This window comes from Giraffa tippelskirchi, chromosome 10, assembly GCF_054371585.1.
Source record: "Giraffa tippelskirchi isolate mGirTip1 chromosome 10, T2T-mGirTip1v1.2.pri, whole genome shotgun sequence".
In the NCBI taxonomy this organism is placed as follows: Eukaryota; Metazoa; Chordata; class Mammalia; order Artiodactyla; family Giraffidae; genus Giraffa; species Giraffa tippelskirchi.
The window spans coordinates 35,232,543-35,251,620 of record NC_137284.1 but is presented as its reverse complement, the minus strand read 5'-3'; the positions used below and the strand labels follow the sequence as shown (position 1 = coordinate 35,251,620).

The 19,078-nt window shown below is 39.4% G+C and overlaps 1 protein-coding gene across 12 annotated transcripts in view; it reads left to right on the top strand.

Moving 5' to 3' along the window:
- The window catches only part of DLG2 (discs large MAGUK scaffold protein 2), a 2,308,738-nt gene that overhangs the window by 2,275,512 nt on the left and 14,148 nt on the right, over positions 1 to 19,078 (top strand). For 7 of the 12 annotated variants that reach the window (XM_081536915.1, XM_081536919.1, XM_081536917.1 and 4 more), the window contains 4 exons: positions 1,408 to 1,453; positions 13,223 to 13,273; positions 14,225 to 14,326; positions 17,785 to 17,957. In XM_081536915.1, coding sequence (XP_081393041.1) covers positions 1,408 to 1,453; positions 13,223 to 13,273; positions 14,225 to 14,326; positions 17,785 to 17,957 — 372 coding nt within the window. Of the gene's footprint in view, positions 1 to 480; positions 581 to 1,407; positions 1,454 to 4,644; positions 4,687 to 13,222; positions 13,274 to 14,224; positions 14,327 to 17,784; positions 17,958 to 19,078 lie in introns of all 12 variants that reach the window. The other 5 variants (XM_081536921.1, XM_081536914.1, XM_081536912.1 and 2 more) reach the window with 2 other exon arrangements.

Here is a 19,078-nt window from a genome sequence, read left to right as displayed (position 1 = left end):
CTACCTGATGATAATGATGATGATCAGGATGACATTTGTGTTGCACTTTGCGTTTACACTGCCTTACGTGAGTCTCACAGCCTAAGAGCTGCTCTCGCGATCCTCACGATGCAGATGAAGAAGATGCTAAGGTTCAGAGAGATTCACTTGCCTGTCTAAGGTGTTGAAGTAGCAAGTTACAGAGCTGGACAGAGACTCTGGGTCTTCTACTTCCAATTTAACACTGGTCTCCTCCATAATCATTTACCTGCAACCAGTCTTTTATTTAATTAGGAGACCATTTTTCCAAAGTATCATTAGTTGGAATTTACACTCCTGGAAACTAAAATCTGCTTGAAGGGACCCTCCCACACCCCTTTAGACTATCCACTTGCGTCACGACAGCTCTCTCTGCTTTTACAGACTAGTTGTTTTGTCAGCATGAGTGTGACAACAATTAGACGTCCCCTGTTTTTGCCCCATGCCTTTTCTCCTTCACAGTCATTCAATGACAAGCGTAAAAAGAGCTTCATCTTTTCACGAAAATTCCCATTCTACAAGAACAAGGAGCAGAGTGAGCAGGAAACCAGTGATCCTGAACGTAAGTAGATTCTCGAAGAGAATGTCAACCTGCAACACAAGAGAAAAAAAATCCTTCACGGGCAACACGCATGATGTAGGCTGCCCCACGCCACACGCCTAGGCAAACAAACATGGCAGGCAGGCAGGTCAGGGCTTACTACTGTGACCAGTGTTTGGCTGCAGTCTGGATCCTTCCCTGGACGGAGCTCTTTTTTTTGCAGAATGCATTGGAAAGGGACCTGAGGAAGTGGGGAACTTCGCTTCCAAACAGCATTTTTTATCTGTGACCAAGACTGTGTCTGGTTCAGCTTTTCTATCATGCAACTCTCCAAGGGCTTGAGACAAATTCTTTTCTGGACAGAAATCTTAGATTCCATTGCCACATGTATTGTTTTGTTCTGCTAGCTAACTGGGAGTGATCAAATTCCCCTCTATCGGTTACTAGCATTTGTTCCCTCTTTCCTCACAGTGAGCTTATCTTGGGATAATTGAGCTTATTCATATGCTCAATCTAAGAATTGGCCGTGAAACTTGGAGTGGATCGTCGCTCTCAGCGGTACATTGCTGTGGCAATATTGACAGTGGGTAAAAACAGATCTTGTTGACTCTTTATCTTTTTCATGACAAACTTCTGCTTAAAACTTTCGAGTTGCAACATGAATCCTCAAGTCTCAGCCCAGGGATTTTGGGGTGAAATTTGTTTCCTAAGAAGAGAGCGAGGGATCCAGATTGCTCAGGCAACACGGTCTGTCATGGTAGTATCCATTTCAACTCCACTGACTTCTTCCTTCCTCTTCCGTGGCTGTTCTCCCTCTCTCATTGCTCTCTCTGGGGACTTCCATGCAGGACATCCCCGGATTAGGTGACGACGGTTATGGAACAAAGACTCTGAGTAAGTTCCCAGGAATGGTCACTGTAACTTTTCTTTTCTTTTTCCTTTTGAGTTTGGCTTTTGTTCCTTTTCTCGAGGGCCTTTTCACTCCTAGCATGCACAAGATACGAGTTTTATTTGTTACCTAGCTGTGAATGCTCCTACCAAGTAATTTTCAACTGTTTTGTTCTGCATGTCAGCATTTAAAAACAAAGTGTCTCAGGCACTGTAACTTCTGTTGCAGTTCACACCTTCCCTTTCTGGCTGTGTGATGTGACCAACATGGTCCCGATGCCAGCCGTGGCATCCTTGCTCTGTCACCTAGTACCTCCCAGGGAGCAAGAAGCCATGTTGAAAGAAAGGGCGAGTTCAATGCTCTGGAACAGGAAAGCAGAAATGTATTTTATGTTCTCTCTTCTGGCTTTTCACGTAGACCTATTTAACGACCTTGCCAAATTCCATAATTGGGTTGTACTTTGCTATTAGTAAAGGAGCTACATTATAGTCAAAAGGAACATGCATTCTCAAAAAGTAAATATTAAGCTATTTGATCTTCCATGAATAATTCTTGCTATTAACTTTGACTGATTTTTTTTCTGACTTGCAGTGATCCTGCTTGAAACGTTTGTATGATAAAGTTTTAGATATGTATTAATATGTTTTTCTATCGGTGATTTATTACTGCATTGCATAACCAGATCTTCATTTTATAGCTTAGAGTGGAAAGTAAAGTATATTAAACTAAAATTTCTCTAGTTATTAATGCCTTTATTCTGTGTCTCATTGCACTAATAAAAATAATAATTCTGTATCTTAATATACTATGATTTCTCTGTCTTTGACACTAACCCCATTGTGTAGGCACCAATGAAATAAGAACCATTTTGTGTCTTTCACAGCTGCATCACATGTTCATTTTTGTTTGTTTTGTTTTAATTTAACAGCTATGGGCAATATTTTTAGAAGCTGTTCATTTCATTGCTAAGAAACAAAATAACATTGAGCTGGACTTTGTTTTCAAGAGCTGGTTATATAACCCTGCATAATGATACCCTTCATCCTTCAAATTGTTAATTTGGATTTTTTTTAAGATATGTATATTTAGAAAACAAAATCTGATCAAGAATAACTACTGATCTCCTTAAAGATGAAAACTTTATCTTTGAGTCTCTATACAGAATATGTCTTGAAATTTTTCTTGAATTGGTGGCTGAAATTCAAGTGTTGATTTCAATATTATCCGGTTAGCATCAAGTACCACCAGGGAGAATTTCTAAATTTTCAGTGGGGTTGGGTAGCATTTTAATATACTATTAATAAATGAACATCTCTTGCTATTGGAGAGTCGAAAGTATGTGATGCCTTTTTAAATCCAGAACGATGCCCTTTTAAATCTGAAGGTTTGTTTACTCTCCAAAATTGAATATATTACACTAGGTAAAGTTATCTGCCAGTTAACACTACTGGTGGCCATAATTTAGACTTTAGCTGGAACATATTTTTGATTTCTTTTCATCTGTAAAATAGAAAAATTCTGTTAAACAATATCTTAACATTAAAAGAGATTGGTTGTTAAATAAACTACTGTATGGTTCTAAATTTTTCTAGTATAGCTTCATTCTAAATTATTTTAAAAGTGAAAATCAAAAACAAAACAAAAGAAAACTGTCATCTTCAAATGAAGGTTCTGGAGATAATCACGCTCATGAAGATAAGCCATTGTTGGGTATGTGCTTTGACTTTTCACTAACAAGACAGATTTGCATGGATTCATCACACTTACTTTTCTAGTGCCTCTTTGCACTTGTAACATGTGCACCTAAATTAATAATACAGTTCTCATCAAACACCCACACAAAAAGAAATGATTCCAGTAAATTTAACCCATGCTTTAATTTTCATTAGTTTCATGCTCTAAAATCAGTCCATCCAGGATGTGTTAACTAACTGAGTTGTAGAAGTCCTTTCATAGTCCACACGTGTATCACATCATCACATAATATACTTTAAAATATATGACAATTTTATTTGTCAATTATACCTTAATGATGCTAAAAAATGAAAATTAATCCATCCAACTGGCAAGAATCTATAATAGCAAATACATTTCAAAGCACTTTTTTTTAACTGTTAGAGAATAACATTATATATTCTTTTCCTTTTTTCTAAAGATGTTGCAACAGTTGTCCCTTTTTCAAAAGCCGAAGTTATTGCTAATGATCTTCACAGATCAAATAGTCACATATTCTTCATTCAGTTAGCCTGATATACAAAGAAGTTGATAAATTGATGGATTTATCTTCTATAACTTAATAAATAGTACAGATAAATTATTTTGGAAATAAAAGCCCTAAATCTGGCACATAATCAGTACATCCCCCTGTTATGCTAGTTAAACTGTGTTTTTGTGGAAAAAAATTTTGAAATATCACTGTATACTTGTACAGTCATTCAATCAGAGTTAAAAACATGCTTTGTGCCAGAACCTGTGCTTGGTATTAGACCATTTATCTTCTGCCTGTTCTAATTCCTCCAGAACCTAAGAGCTATCCAAGCAAGAATCTTAAAAATAAGGAAATATTGAACTGATTCATAAAACACTTTTCAGTGACTCATTTCTTCCTCCAAGGTTTCCTACATACTCAATGAAGCAGGAAAGTTCTTCAGCAATCCCTTTCATCTTGTGAATTAGTTTAGGAAGTATTTAAATAGAAATAAAATGAAAGGGATTCCAGGGAGGGATCAACTGGCAATTTGAAATGCAATATTCCTGCAAAATGCCTAACAGCAAATTAAAGCAACAAAAAGCCTGTAAGAAACCAGTCCTTACCCACCAGAAGCTCCTGAAATTATAGTCAGGAACATCCAGTTGAGACACATTGATCTTTGTAACAAGAATCTGGAAAAATCAGAGCTACACAAATGGGTCAAAGTATTTATAAAAAGAAAAGTGCTTAGATGGACAGTATGCATTTTTAATAATTAAACATATTTTCCTATTTGCTAATAAAAATAAGACAGAGCAATCAAGCAGTAGCTCCCTGGAAAATAAAGTTTTCATCTTCATCTTATCTGGATTTTCTTAATGCGTCTCCTCTGCGGCCTTACTTGCCTTTCGCTCACATTTCTAGTAGCCTTGCATGGTGTTCCTTTAAGTTCTGGCTGCTCTCCAATGCTTGGTATCTCTTTAATTTGCTGTGCTGTTCTTGCAGAACATGTTTCTTCTAATGCCAGCGATAGCGAAAGTAGCTACCGTAAGTTATTGCTTTGGTTTGTGATTCTTTTCTTTGCAACTGCCCCCTTGCCTGTGGTGTTCATTTCAGATGTTTGCTGATGTTTTTCAATTGCTGCCCTTTATCATCCTCATCCAAAGCAAATGGCTTGAAATGAAATCATCATTTGATGTGGAAAGATACAAAAGACACGAGGGCCATGGGTGAACTAGTGTGATTTATACAAGGGGTTGTGGAATTGCTAATAAATTATTCCAGCCTCAGTTGGCTGTGGCCTGGTGATGCAATTCTCCTAGAGAAGGTGGGGAAAAAGTTTTTTTTTGCATTTTGACATTCTGTCCTCCAAAATAATTTATACTCCCTGCAGAAAGGTTGAAAAGTCATCATGGTTTTATTTTCCTTCTCATTTTGCCTTTTCCTTTCTGTGCCTGGCTCCCCTTTGCAAGAGAAAGCCTGATAAATTACAGTGTTCCTTTTAAATGAGTATGAACCTTGTATATCTCTTCTCTTCTTGATTAATATTTTGAGATAGATACTATGTTATATCTAACTTTAAATTTTGATGGTTGGGAAGAGATGAAAAAGTTTCATCCTCTAATGGTGAAGGAACTCGCATTTTGTTTAAAAGTGAACAAATCTTGGATCTGAAAGCTTAACTGAAAAGGTAGGTAACTATTTAAAAATTATTTCTGATTTTTGTTTGGTCACCTCAAGCCATTTGCTGAGTGATAAAAGAATATTCACCAAATGCCAATCACATTCTTTTTTATCTGTTCTGGTGGTTTCTTACCACATGCAGGTTTTTGGTGACTAAAATAAGTACATTTATTACTGGGATCCTTGCAATTTCGATATTTATTTTGTACTTAGTGAAATGGGTTACTCAAAAAGCAACTACTGATATTAGAAAATTGCAGGCCCAATACTTACGACCCTCAGCTACCAAGATAGAAATCGGTTGGAGGTTTTTGGTTTTGTTTTGGGGTTTTTTGTTTTGTTTTTGGTCTTTTTGCTTGTATTAATTGAAGATAAGCATAGAAGAATAGAATAACTTTTATTTTTGTGTTTTCCACTACAGCATGGTGATTTATAAAACCATGCCCTTTTTTGCCAAATAGTGTTCTTGAAGTGTAACAAGTTCAATTTGGATCTTGAGAAAGGCTCTAGATAATCAAATTGGTGGGGAAATGGGGGGGGGGGAGGTACAAAAGAGGAAAGATGACAGAAGGAAGGAGTAGAGGCCAAAGAAGGCAGACGAAACATGCCACAGAATGAAATGAAGAAAAGTTGTAATGAGATACCTTTGATCAACCAAATATTAGAACCCCCTCATTTTCTTTCTCAATAGAATGACAAGTCCTATTGATGAAAGGAATTAAAGCTTTCTTGTTTTTAACATGATCTTTAACATCTTCACAGTCTTCCTACTCTTATACTTTTATGATTATCCCAAATTGGGAAAATATTTGCCTCTCCCATGTCTTCATTTGGTTCTAAAACAAAGAAACCTCCTGGCTGGTTCTAAAACAAAGAAACCTCCTCTATTTCAAAGATTGTCTTTCCTGTGCCTGAGTTGCCCGCAATTCAGTATTAGGAAAATATAACTTATTTGCTGGGTTTCATGGAGAGCTTTGGCCAGCTTTTAAATGTTGTGCTTGCATCCTGTAGAAACAGACAGAGAAATGGAAAACATCAAATTTTGTTCTTGCAATCCCTTTTATGGAAAGTATACAAGAACTACCTTTTCCTTCAGAAATCTGTTGTTAGAATATTTCAGAGGCCTCTCTCTTCTTCAGAGATGAGCATGTTCTTTCCAGAATCATTGTTATAAAAATTGCACCAAGGCTTTCAGCTGTTTGACAAGTTTTTGATTGCAGTGCTCCAAGTTGACATCAATAATTCTTTTCACTCTCAAATAGTAGGTGCACATAAAGGTTTATTGAGTGAATAAAAGAAATACTTGCAAACAGCTTAAATTATCTATGAGAAGAGAGAAGAGTTGGAACTGTACTATTACTAGAGAAAATGTAGAGTCTACTAGTCTGTATTAACTTGGGTCTCCTCTGAGGGTACAGAAGGCTAGCCATTCAGATTGCTTTCTTTACAAATGAAAAAAGGTAAGAAGAGCCTTGTCATAGGTTAGAGGAGAAAAAAAATGGATATTTCTTTTTCCAGGATAGAAATATGAGGAATTACAGAGGACTATTTCTTAGTTCATTCAGCATCCACTCTATGTCATGCTCTCTCATAGGCACCTTAAGACTCAGTGTAAGTCTCAGTGAACTCTGGAACTCAGCACAGGTAAAGAGGGAGAGAGATCAATACAGTAAGAAAGCATAAAATGGCTATTTCTAGCATAAAAGTCTGGCCCAAGAATAGTGGGGCTTCAGAGATAATTTCAAAGAAGAGGGGCCTTTGAGCTGAGCTTTGCAAAGATGAGGCACTTGCCAGCTCAGTAAAGCTTAAGAAGAAAGTCTCCAGGAAAGGCATTGGCATGACCAAAGACACAAAGGCTTGGGACAGACACAGTTTTTCTAGAAAGTACAGTTTAAAAATCAAACCAGGCTGGATTTTTCTATTGAATTCCTGGCTTTTGCTATAATTATGACTTTTATGTTTTATGAATATCAGTGTAGACAAATAAAATAATACCTCTTTTCACTAATTTTCAGATTTTTTTTTTTTTTAACTCTTAGCACCATTCCATGTCTACTCAGGACCAAATGGCTAAAAAAAATAGTCAGTGGTTAGAAAGACTGGCAGGCTTCCCACATGGTGCTAGTGGTAGGAGATATAAGAGACGGGGGTTCAATCCCTGGGTCAAGAAGATCCCCTGGAGGAGGGCATGGCAACCCACTCCAATATTTTTGCCTGGAGAATCCCCATGGACAGAGGAGCCTGGTGGGCTACAGTCCATAGGGTCAGGCCTGTGTGTTACATTCTGGAGTTACAGATTGTGCCAACTTTACTCAAAAGCCTCAAATATTTTCTGAGATACATATACATGCACATGAATTTACACCAACCTCAATTTCTAATAAATAGCTCAGACCTTTGATGTACCATCTCAAGAATTATAGCATATTTTTTCCAAAGTCCAGCTATACTGAGCACTAGCTACAATGCAGTTTAACAATGTACATTGTCTAATCATGCAAAATGCTATCTCATAACTACTTTAATTATGGGCTAATTCCAGATTTCTGTCAACAAAGTAATATAATAAAGTGCAGGCTGTGTTTGTTTTGTATCATACCTTTGAATTGCCCTTATATGTGATGGCAATAAAGATCAAGTAGCTATAATGGAGACCTTGCAAATCTCTACAAGCTGAAGACCTGCCCTCCTTAAAGCCAAGTAGAGCTCTTATGTTATTATGGGAATGGGAGAGCTGATGATTATCCTCCTAATCCATTGGTGCTCAGCAGTTAAATAGGATTTTCAAACCAAGGATCTTAAAAAATAAACTGAGTGAAACTGAGATGCTGAAATGAAGAGATCTCAGACTTTCCCTCTGGAATCAGTCGAAATGGTGCCCATATTCTCCTTTCTCCACTATTCTCAAGTATTGGCCTTATATTTCCTCAAGTTCTTACAAAGCAATTTTATTACATATAGTATTTCATTTGATTTCTGAAACAAAATTAAGAAATATACCTTATATTTATACCCCATTAACTGATGAAGAAGCTGAAGTTCCAAAGAGCTACATTTCACTAATACTATGTCCCTGCAAGTTCAATCAAGATATTTTAATTCTGAAACTTAGACATTTTCACTATTCCCTGTGTTTCGTAATCCAAGCTTCTTCACGTTTTAGCTAGTACATTTCAGCCATCAGTTCAGTTCAGTCGCTCAGTCATGTCCGACTCTTTGCAACCCCATGAATCGCAGCACGCCAGGCCTCCCTGTCCATCACCAACTCCCGGAGTTTACCCAAACCCATGTCCATCAAGTCGGTGATGCCATCCAACCATCTCATCCTCTGTTGTCCCCTTCTCCTCCTGCCCCCAATCCTTCCCAGCAAGAGGGTCTTTTCCAGTGAGTCAACTCTTCGCATGAAGTGGCCAAAGAATTGGAGTTTCAGCTTCAACATCAGTCCTTCCAATGAACACCCAGGACTGATCTTTAGGATGGACTGGTTGGATCTTCTTGCAGCCCAAGGGACTCTCAAGAGTCTTCTCCAACACCACAGTTCAAAAGCATCAATTCTTCGGCGCTCAGCTTTCTTCACCATCCAACTCGCACATCCATACATGACCACTGGAAAAACCATAGCCTTCAGCCATACCACCTATCAAATTAACTGGCTATCCCTGGTAGTTCAGAGGTAAAGAATCCGCCTGCCAATGCAGGAGACTTGGGTTTGATCCCTGCATTGGGAAGATCCCTGGAGGAGGAAATGGCAACCGGCTCCAGTATTCTTGCCTGGGAAATCCCATGGACAGAAAAGCCTGGCAGGCTCCAGTCCATGGGATTGCAGAGTCAGAAACAACTTAGCAACTAAACAACAACAATCAATACAAGCAGCAATATTTATATAACATTAATTATGAACTAAGCCTGATTTTAAGGACTCTATATATAGTAACAGATTTAATCTTCTGAAGATCCTTTGAAGACACTGAATCAGTAATTCACTATGTGACCTTGAAGAAATCACTGAACATTTTTGAACCTTAGTTCTCTCCAATGTAAATGACTAGCTTGGATTAGAAAAGAGATACAGGAAACAGATTTTAATCAAGACTGCCCTTTAATAGCTGCCTGAGGAACTATACTGAAAAGTGTTGAGGCCAAGTGAGGCTCAGCAGTAATTCAGACAATGATCGATGTGTGATGCGTGTCGAGGGTCCGTAAGGGAGAGTGAAGTCATACTCCAGACTCTCCATCCATAAACCACGTTAACTCCAAACCCTTTCTTAGCACTAACATTCCATGGTTCTAGGAAGCTAGTTTATTCTTCATGATTATCCAATGCAGGCCCTAAACACTAAATTTAGACCACTGCATGTCCTGCCACTGGTCTTCACTTCCCTCGTCTCTCTTTTCTAGTGTGGAAAAAAGTTCTAAAGAAAAACACCTTGTTTTTCCTTATCGTGAGAGCATTTGAGGGCCTTACTCCGAACCCCTCTTACTGTGACTTGCTTCCAGTTTAAAGACAGTGTTTTCTGGAAGTTGTAACAACAGGCTCTGCGAAGTCTCTGCCGACAGCAGACGGCTACCCCCAGCACTGTGCCACTCTCCCCTTCCCAGCCATGCGGTTGCCAAAACAAGACCAAGTAATTGTTTGTACCCTTGTGTCAGCTGTTATTTCTAAGTGCCAACACCTCCTGAGCAAAAAATAGAAAAACTACTAAGGATGACTATTTTTTGGAGATGACACAGCAGCATTTAAAAAAAAAGAGTTAGGGTTTGCAAATGGAGCATCTTATGGCCTGTCGGTAACTCTGACCCAGGTTCAGCTCCCTTCTCTGCCACCCACTGCTTTTATTCACCTGTGAGTTCTGCCTTTACATCCCAGCCCTGACAGAGAGTTCTGCATCTCTGACCTTTTTGAGACTGTGCTGTATGCTCAAGTGAGGAGTCACAAAAGATGTGGTTTTTAATCTTGACTCTACTACTTACTGAGGAAACAGGCCCTGTCTCCGAGCCTCAGCTTCTTCATCTGTAAAGTGGAGATCATCAGGGTACCTACCTTGAAAGAAATGGCTGTGAGAAATATGAAGCAATGGCTGCAAAAGCCTTTTATAGCCTGTAAAGCGCTATGCAGACATGAATTATCTTTCCTTCATTGCTGTGACTTTTTTTTCTCTCCCTAGTAATCTCCTTCCCATTACCCCTAGGGCTTTTCATTCTTGAACATGAAAGTGAAAATTGGTTTCGGGTGCTGACTTCACGCTATTATGTAATACCAGCTGCCACAGCACCCCTGTGGGCTTCCTTACATGGTCCCTGATTATCACACAATCTTTAGAATTGGGATAGGTGTTGACCTAAGGGATGCTTGTCATCACTGCTGTCTGCCAGTGTTTTGTTCTGAACGAGAACGTGTGTTTCCTGTAGGTTAGACGTAAACCAGAAAGCAATAGGTAAACGAAGAACTACAGAACAATGTTCTAACAAAGTTAATCTAAGCTACGTTGCTTTGTCCTAGTTTTTTAAATCACACATTATACATACTGACACCAAATATTTTATTTAAGGTTTGCCTTTAGAATGTCCCATCAGAATGATTTGCAAGGCCATTGGAAAGAGATTCTCCTGGGAACATGAGGTGTTATCTTTATTTAGGGGAAATCACCCTTCCCCAAATGAAAGTGTACAGACAGAAACACAAAGTGGAACCTATCTTTGGCTTCATTGCTCATCCTGACTCGTACCACTAAAAGCAGAATGCAAATTAATTGGTCTCTTTCTTTAAGTTAAGTACTGAGGACACTTTGGATAACTATGGTATGGGGTGCCCAGTCTGGTGCAGACATAAGTATCACTTGATATTTATTCTTTTTTTGCATTTAAAAAGTTTGCATTTTTTTTCAAGAATTTCTGTAACTGACATTTATTGTAATTATCTAAAGCCCTGAAAGAGAAGTTAAATTCAAGCGTAAATGTGGAAAAGTAGCTCCATAACATATTCTGTCACCTGATATTTAAAACCTGTTATCCCATGGGCAGGATTCCCCTCTCACATGTTAATCATTCAGGGAGATTTCTCCTGAAAGTTAGTATGACATTACAGTGTTGGTCTGCCATGCTTCTATCTCTAAAGCTATGCTTTTTTTCCCCCAACCATTTTTACACTTATCCTCTGAATTCCTATGTCCTCTGCATATGTCAGCCTTTAGATAACTAGAGCTTAGCAATCATTCACCTTTATTACTTTTTGACCCAGCTTCTGTAAGTTTCAGTTGATTCATTTTTTAAAAGGGGATCATTTTTTTCCTGAATTAAAAAAAAAAAAACATGAATCTGATCCCTCACATACCAAACCCCTGCCCCGATGTGGGAAGCTCCCCTGAGCACTTTTTGGAGCAGCCATGGGTAGGTTCCACTTAGAGGAAGCACCAGTGCCCCTTCTCTGTGACCTTAGGAGGTAGCCCAGCAGTGTCATTCTGAGAGTGGGCCCTGCTTGAGGGGGAAGTGAGACGTGATGTGGGCCTGGGGCCATTTCCCACCCCAGGGAAGACATCCACATTCACCACTTTAGCCATTGATCACTTAATTTCCCCAGATCAGCCTTGTCATTATCAACATGCCTGTAACACTAACTCCTTTCAAGAAATCAATTCATCCTCTGGAAGCTGTGGCTTCTGAAACAGCAGCACATGGTCCTGACTGACTCTGAAAGTTTCAGGGGCTACGAGGAGATAGAGCAATGAGACCCAGTGCCCTTTGGTTTCAGAAAAAACTACTTCTTATGACACACCTTGGGGCTTCCCAGGTGGTGCTAGTGGTAAAGAACACACCCGCCAATGCAAGAGACTCAGGTTTAGTCCCTGGGTCAGGAAGATCCCTTGGAGGAGGGCATGGCAACCCACTCCAGTAATTCTTGCCTGGAGAATCCCCATGGGCAGAGGAACCTGGCGGGGTACAGCCCATGGGGTCGCACAGAGTTGGACACGACTGAAGCAACTTAGCACACGCACGACACTCCTTCTCTATAGGACAGCATACAAAAAGCCCTTTTCAAAACTTAAACTATTTCCCCACCAAAGATGAAAGTGTGGAGCCTTCTGAATTGGCAGCTGAATCAGATGAATTTCATGCCTAGTTCAACTGGGCAAAATTGATGATTAGGAAAAAAAAAATTGCCAAAAACCAATTTACTTTCCATGGTTGTATGTTGACTTGAGGCTCACCGTGAATCACAAGGCTTATAGCAAATGACATTGGAAGGGTGGACACTTATACTCCATGGTCTGCCTTACTTTTCAAAGTTTCAAGGCTAGATTTAGCAGTGATTAGAACAAGTGACATAGGGCCCTCCTGAGTTTTTTATCTTCTTAACTGACCCAGCATTTTCTTGATGAATTAACATTAAAGTCTTCAGAGCCTTGGAGTATATAGGCTGATGAAGTTTTTGTCTCACAAATGAAACAAGCAGACACTTGCTTTTGAACAGTGTGTTTTTTTGGGAAATAAAATGAAAGATGAAAGGTCCAGAAATTCTGGTAATGTAGCAGCGAACTATTGGATGGAACCTCTCCTTGAACTCAAGAGGTTCCTTTTAGGTAGGAATGCTGGGCGTGCAGCCATAGTGCTGCGTTTCTCAGTGTCAGATGTAAGGCAGTCTCTTACATCATTGCCCTGCTGAACTATAGAAGGCCAGCCTCTTGTCCTTCCTCAGACTTATGACCAGCGATCACCTGACACTGTCATGGTGCTAAACAGTTCTATGAGGGTGAAAGGATGTGGGGAATGGTTGAAGGAGGGAGAGAGAAAGGGAAATTAGCCCTGAACTGGGTCTGTTTCCTGGTTTGCAGAGCAGGGCTTATAGCTGTGGTTTGTGACTGGTTGTTAGTCCATTGTAATTTTTCTTTTTTTCTCTTCTCAGGAGGGCAAGAAGATTTCATTCTTTCTTATGAGCCTGTCACAAGGCAGGAAAGTAAGTTTCTTAGCATGCTCTGTTCCTGATTTCCAGGCCATAACAGGTGACCCCATTTCAGGAGGGAATGAGTGAAGGACTAAGGAAAATAAACTGCTTAATACGCAGTAGTTCCCAAGCCAGACCCTGCTCTTTCTTTGGCCCTGTGGCCAAGCAGACACCTTCCCTGCAGAGTGTGGGCAGTGACAGCTCCCAGGAGGATGGAGCTGCCCTCTGGAAGAATGATCCTTAATAGGAAGGAGCACATCCAAATCATAAAGAGCGCCACCAACAGGATCGATGGGTAAAATCCCCCTACAGGTTGATGTCCACTTAGTAGACAGGGCTTTCTAGCAGGGCTTCTAAGAGAGAAGCCACCTTCTAGGCTACTCCAGAAGCCTGGGAGGAATTTTTACAGAGGCTGATGGCTCTTGACAAAGATCACAGAGAAAATTCAGGCATCAGGGGAGGAATTGTACCAAATGAACTTTTGAGTTCCTTGTAGCCCCATGATTACAAAGGAATTGGGAAAATCCAAGCAGAAAATGTCGAGTATTTTGAACTAAGGAAAAGAAAGTATAAAAACCTAAGATGTCATTACTACTAATGATGACTTTTGAAGTCGTTGCCTAAACAATGGTCAAATAGCTACTTTGGAATCTTTTTTTTCTCCCACTCAATTGACTAAACTCAGTAGCTATTTTGACTATTGTGTAGCATACGTGAAGAGTAAGCAAAACATCTCTAAATGTTTTTTTTTCATTGACACTGCAGTTGCTTTTGCCTGTTAGTAAATTCCAGAAAGTAGACTCAGCCAACACACTTGTGTTAAAACATCAGTTTTCTATGCAGGGCTCTCTGGGCAATTTATCCACCGAAATAATAGCCTCAGTTGTTCTTAGTGTTCAGCAAGTTTGCCCTAAGATTACCAAGTCGGACTCCTCGTCTGCATCTTCCTTTCCCTCTCTGCAGTAAACTATACCCGACCAGTGATTATTCTGGGCCCCATGAAGGATCGGATCAATGATGACTTGATATCTGAGTTCCCTGACAAATTTGGCTCCTGTGTGCCTCGTAAGTATCATTCATCTTTCCTCTAGAAATAAAGCATGGCTCTTTTTGAGATGGTAAAATGTAACTCCGTTTTTCCAGTAGTCTCCAGTGATTCAAATACCGTCAGTCACCTATTATCTGAGCATATCATCTCATTTCTCTGCCAAATACATTCCATCTATGCTGCCATGTGTTATTCTCTATTTAGTGAGTAAACGATGTGGTACCCGAGAGGGCAGGATGAGTCCTTTCTTTGTAACTCCCATGGTATTTAAGATAGCATAGGATTATTGATAGGCCTCTGTATTTTCTTGTAGATTGATTGAAATGTCACTGAAGCCTCTTTTCCCATAGGATCATGCTACAAAGCAAATTTGTTTGTCCAACACACAGCAAGCCAAACACTGAGATGAAAGGTTTACAGCAGAGAAAGGGTTTGTTTATTTATGAGACTGCCAATTAAAGAGGTTAGAGAAGAAATCTCAGACTCACCTCCCTGAAGCCAGGGGCTGGGGACATTTGTGGGTTGAAGGAGCAGGGTGGTCTGAGGTGTGGGGAGCGTGGGGAAGGGTGATTGAAAATACGAAGGTATTTCTCTTTCTGTGCAGGTGCAGGCAAGCTGCAGGCTTCATCATGGGAAGCAGATTCAGAAAATACCAGCATTAGCATGTTCTGAGGGTGGAGTTGGGGGCCCCCTGATGTCCAAAGGTCACCAGGTAGACACTGGCACTTGTCCAGTTGGAGGGTCGGTGGTCTTAACCACTCTTAACCACCTCAAGCTCCAACTGGACACAGCTGACTCTGAGTTCCTGAAAAACAACTCAGGCAAACACATTGTTCAGGCTATGTGATGCTTGAAAGATATGCATTTTTTTTTGGTAGCAACAACGAGATCAGTGAAGGCAGGTTACAGGTTTAATGGATCTAACTAATGATCACCCTTAGTTACAAAAAGAGAGATCAGAGACAATGCCATCTGTTAAACTCATCTCTGGATGACTTAGGGCCGTGTGTCAATCAAAACAAAATAGCCTTTCTTTTCCCAAGTGTTTTCACAGCCTCAGGTGTTGGAAGGATGAAGACAAAGAATATGGATTTTTTACCCACCTTCCCGGCCGCAGACTTTCATCTGCTTTCTTGTCCTTATCTACAGCCATCAGGCCCCCCGGCCCCTCTGACACACTCAGGACAGCCCGCCCTGCAGAGTCTGTCTGCTCTCCTTCCTGCTGCTCCCTGCTCAGCACTTCTGTCCCTGCCTCCACTGTGTCACATGAAAATGCTAGAGGCTTTCTGTATATGTAAACCCACCAGGAAATTTTAATTTATTAGACCACTGAGCTCTTAAATCTGATCTCAGCAGATATTTCTTTCTCACTCAACATTTTTTAAGCTTTTTTCTCTGAAGTGTCTCTTACATTTCAGGACCGCAAATGTCTCCTGGAATACAGGAGAATAGCAGGGATCACATGTGTGCAGTACATAGGCAGCAGGACGAGTGTGGTGTCTTGTGAAACGGTCCCCAGCAAGGGTTCTGCGTAGCGGTCTTGCCACTGAACCTAACCTGAGAGAGAATCCAGACAGAAATGATCAAGTCAAACCCTAGTCCATTTGTTGCAGCCCCCAGCTTGTTCCTCCACTTTTGAAAGAAAAAAAAAAAATTCCTTTAGCACTGTTTCACTACCCCTCCACCTTGCATCATCTTCTTTCTCTTTTTTAAGTAATGGCACTGTTTTATGAAAATCAATACATGTTCATTGTACAAAACTTGGAAAATGCTAAAAAATTAAAACAAAAAAATATACAGAAAATCTCAAAAGATACCCAGAGATAACATCACTGCCAATATTTTCATAGATTTCTACCTATTCTTTCTTTTTATGCATTTTCTGCTATGATTGGGTATATATCAAGTATATACTTTTTTGCTTAATATTGTTTAAATTTTATATAACTATTTTAAATGTTTATTATGTCATAGTTAGTCCTTTCTCATTTAGGGTTTTTTTGGGTTTCTCTACTTCTCAATATTATGAGTTATAACTCAAATACAAGTATAATTTATATGTTATAATTATTTATAATTTATAAATTAATACAATGAACATCTTTAAGGATAAAACTTTATCTGAAATGTTGATAATTTTTAAAGATGGATTTCTAGAAAGCCACTAAAAATATAGTTTTAATGCTAATGATAAATGATACGTAAGCCAGTATATCCAGAACAATATTTCCCTTATAATCAATATAAAAATTATTGAGATATTTTATAATTCTTGGTGGTAAGTCTTGGAAATCCAGTGTGTATTTTACACGTATGGACCAGTCCCATTTTAGGTGTTCTTGAATGCGGCTGCAGGTGGCCACAGTCAGCAGTACAAATGTAGAAGGTCTTACTCTGTCCTGTATGCTTTTTTGTTAAATACAGTTTTTAAAGGTTACTTTCCATTTACAGTTATTACAGAATTATTGGCTATATTCCCAATATTGTACAATACATCGTTGAGCCTGTATTACACCCAATAGTTTGTATCTCCCACTCTCTAACCCCTATATTGCCCCTCCCCTCCGTAACCACTAGTTTGTCCTCTGTATCTATGAGTCTGCTTCTTCTTTGTTATATTCACTAGTTTGTTGTATTTTTTAGGTTCCACACATGAGTGGTATCATATAGTATTTATTTTAGCATTTTTTTGATTTACAATGTTAAATTATTTTCTCTTCTCTTCTTACCAAGAAGTTTAACCAACTCTAACTATGATTAGAGTTGATTGATTTTTGTCCCTTCTTAACTGTGATGATATCATTTTACATCTTTTAAAGTCCCTGAATATATTTACACTATATGTCCATTTTTTTATTTTTATATGAGACTTTTTTTTACTTCTTTGCTTGTCCCATAATCTTTTATCATGTGCTAGACATTGTGATGCTACATTATTGAGCATTTGGATTCTGTTATCAATCTTCCCTTATAGAGTATTAAGGTTTTGTTTCAGCAGGCAGTAGTTTACTGATAAGTCAGCTTCTTTGAGTTTTGACTTGGTTTTAGACATTGTGAAGGTGGGTCTAGAGTGAGTCAAGAGTAACCTCATAAAATGCAACTGTTCTGGGGTCTCAACCTAATGCACAGTCCGTCTGAACTTCAGGGTCTCCTAGCACTCCATGACCTCTAGGCTCTCCATTTGGAAATGAAAATGGAGTAAATGCAGAGTCCCCTCATGTGTTTCTCCTAAGTATTACAGCCCAGCACTGTCTATTGTCCAGTGCCTGAAAATATATGTCCATACATTTTGTCTAGTTTTATAGTTCTTCACAGTGGAGGGCTAAGCCTGGTACCTGCTACTATGTCATGGTACTTCATAGTACACACTTTTATATATCTATGTTGAGGATGTGGGGTAAAAAAAAAGAATAGGTATAACAGAAGTTTATGAATATAAAGTTACCTTATTTTCATCTTTTTTCATTTTATAAAGATACTACGAGGCCAAAGCGTGACTACGAGGTGGATGGCAGAGACTATCACTTTGTCATTTCCAGAGAACAAATGGAGAAAGACATCCAAGAGCACAAGTTTATAGAAGCTGGCCAGTACAATGACAACTTATATGGAACCAGTGTGCAGTCCGTGAGATTTGTAGCAGAAAGGGTATGTTCTCCAATCATCTTACATCTCCCCTGAAGAAGGTACCCAGCTGGCAAACTGCATTTTTTTTTTTCCTGGTCATTACTCTTCCCTGATTTCAGCTGTAAATTTTGATTCAGTATTCTTTTTAAGACCTCTGAGCAGAGAATCTCTTTAGAGCAAGGTCATTAATCTTTGTTCTAATCTCAATAAAGTATGCTGACTGACCTGGCAGGGGAGAGGAGGAAAGGGGGCTTATGAGCCTAAAGGCGATTAACAGCTTGAAGTTTATGGAAATTCACTTTGTCCTTAACTCACTTTTCTTTGGCCACAATACTGAATTTGTTCTAAAAACTTGGTCACTCTTGGTTGTTGAGATCAGAATCCTCAGTTCTTTTTGTTAGTAGGACTTTACTCTTTTATCTCCCTGAAAACTTGAGATCCTTTTGGTGGAAGGGTAGACAGATGAGGAGGACTGCCTGGCCTGTTGCTGGCAGATATTCTAACTTAGAGGAGGTATAGACGAAATTGCGTGTGAAAGTCGCCCAGTTGTGTCCAGCTCTTTGCGATCCCATGGACTGTAGCCTGCCAGGCCCCTCTGCCCATGGAATTCTCCAGGCAAGAATACTGGAGTGGGTTGCCAGTTCCTTCTCCAGAGGATCTTCCCGGCCCAGGGATCGAATCCAAGTCTCCTGCATTGCAGGCAGATGAAATTATCCTGCTGATAATTTCAACGGCATGGACATGAGAAGACTGTATAAGGGCAAATAGGATAGAAAGGCACTTGAGATTTGCCTCAAGAAAAGATCCTAATCACCTGTGAACACAGAGGACCAATTTCACAGAAGGAAAAAAAAAATAGTTAAGAGCCCATCATATTTGTTATATAAGTAGTATTTGTTGGGTTGATTTGATTTGATGCAACTTCTCCCCACCCCCGCTTTTAATGTTTTAGTTAAAAAACTTACATGAGAAATGTTCACGTCTATCCGAGAATACAGTAAGCAGGTGGGTCAAGTTTCTTCTCTCTGGGATGCCGGCTTCCTTGAGCAATATCACACTGTTTCAAATCACTTTTCTGGATAATTGCATCTGTTCTCCTCCTTGAACATGTAGACACAGCCTTTGTTATCTCAAACCTTTCT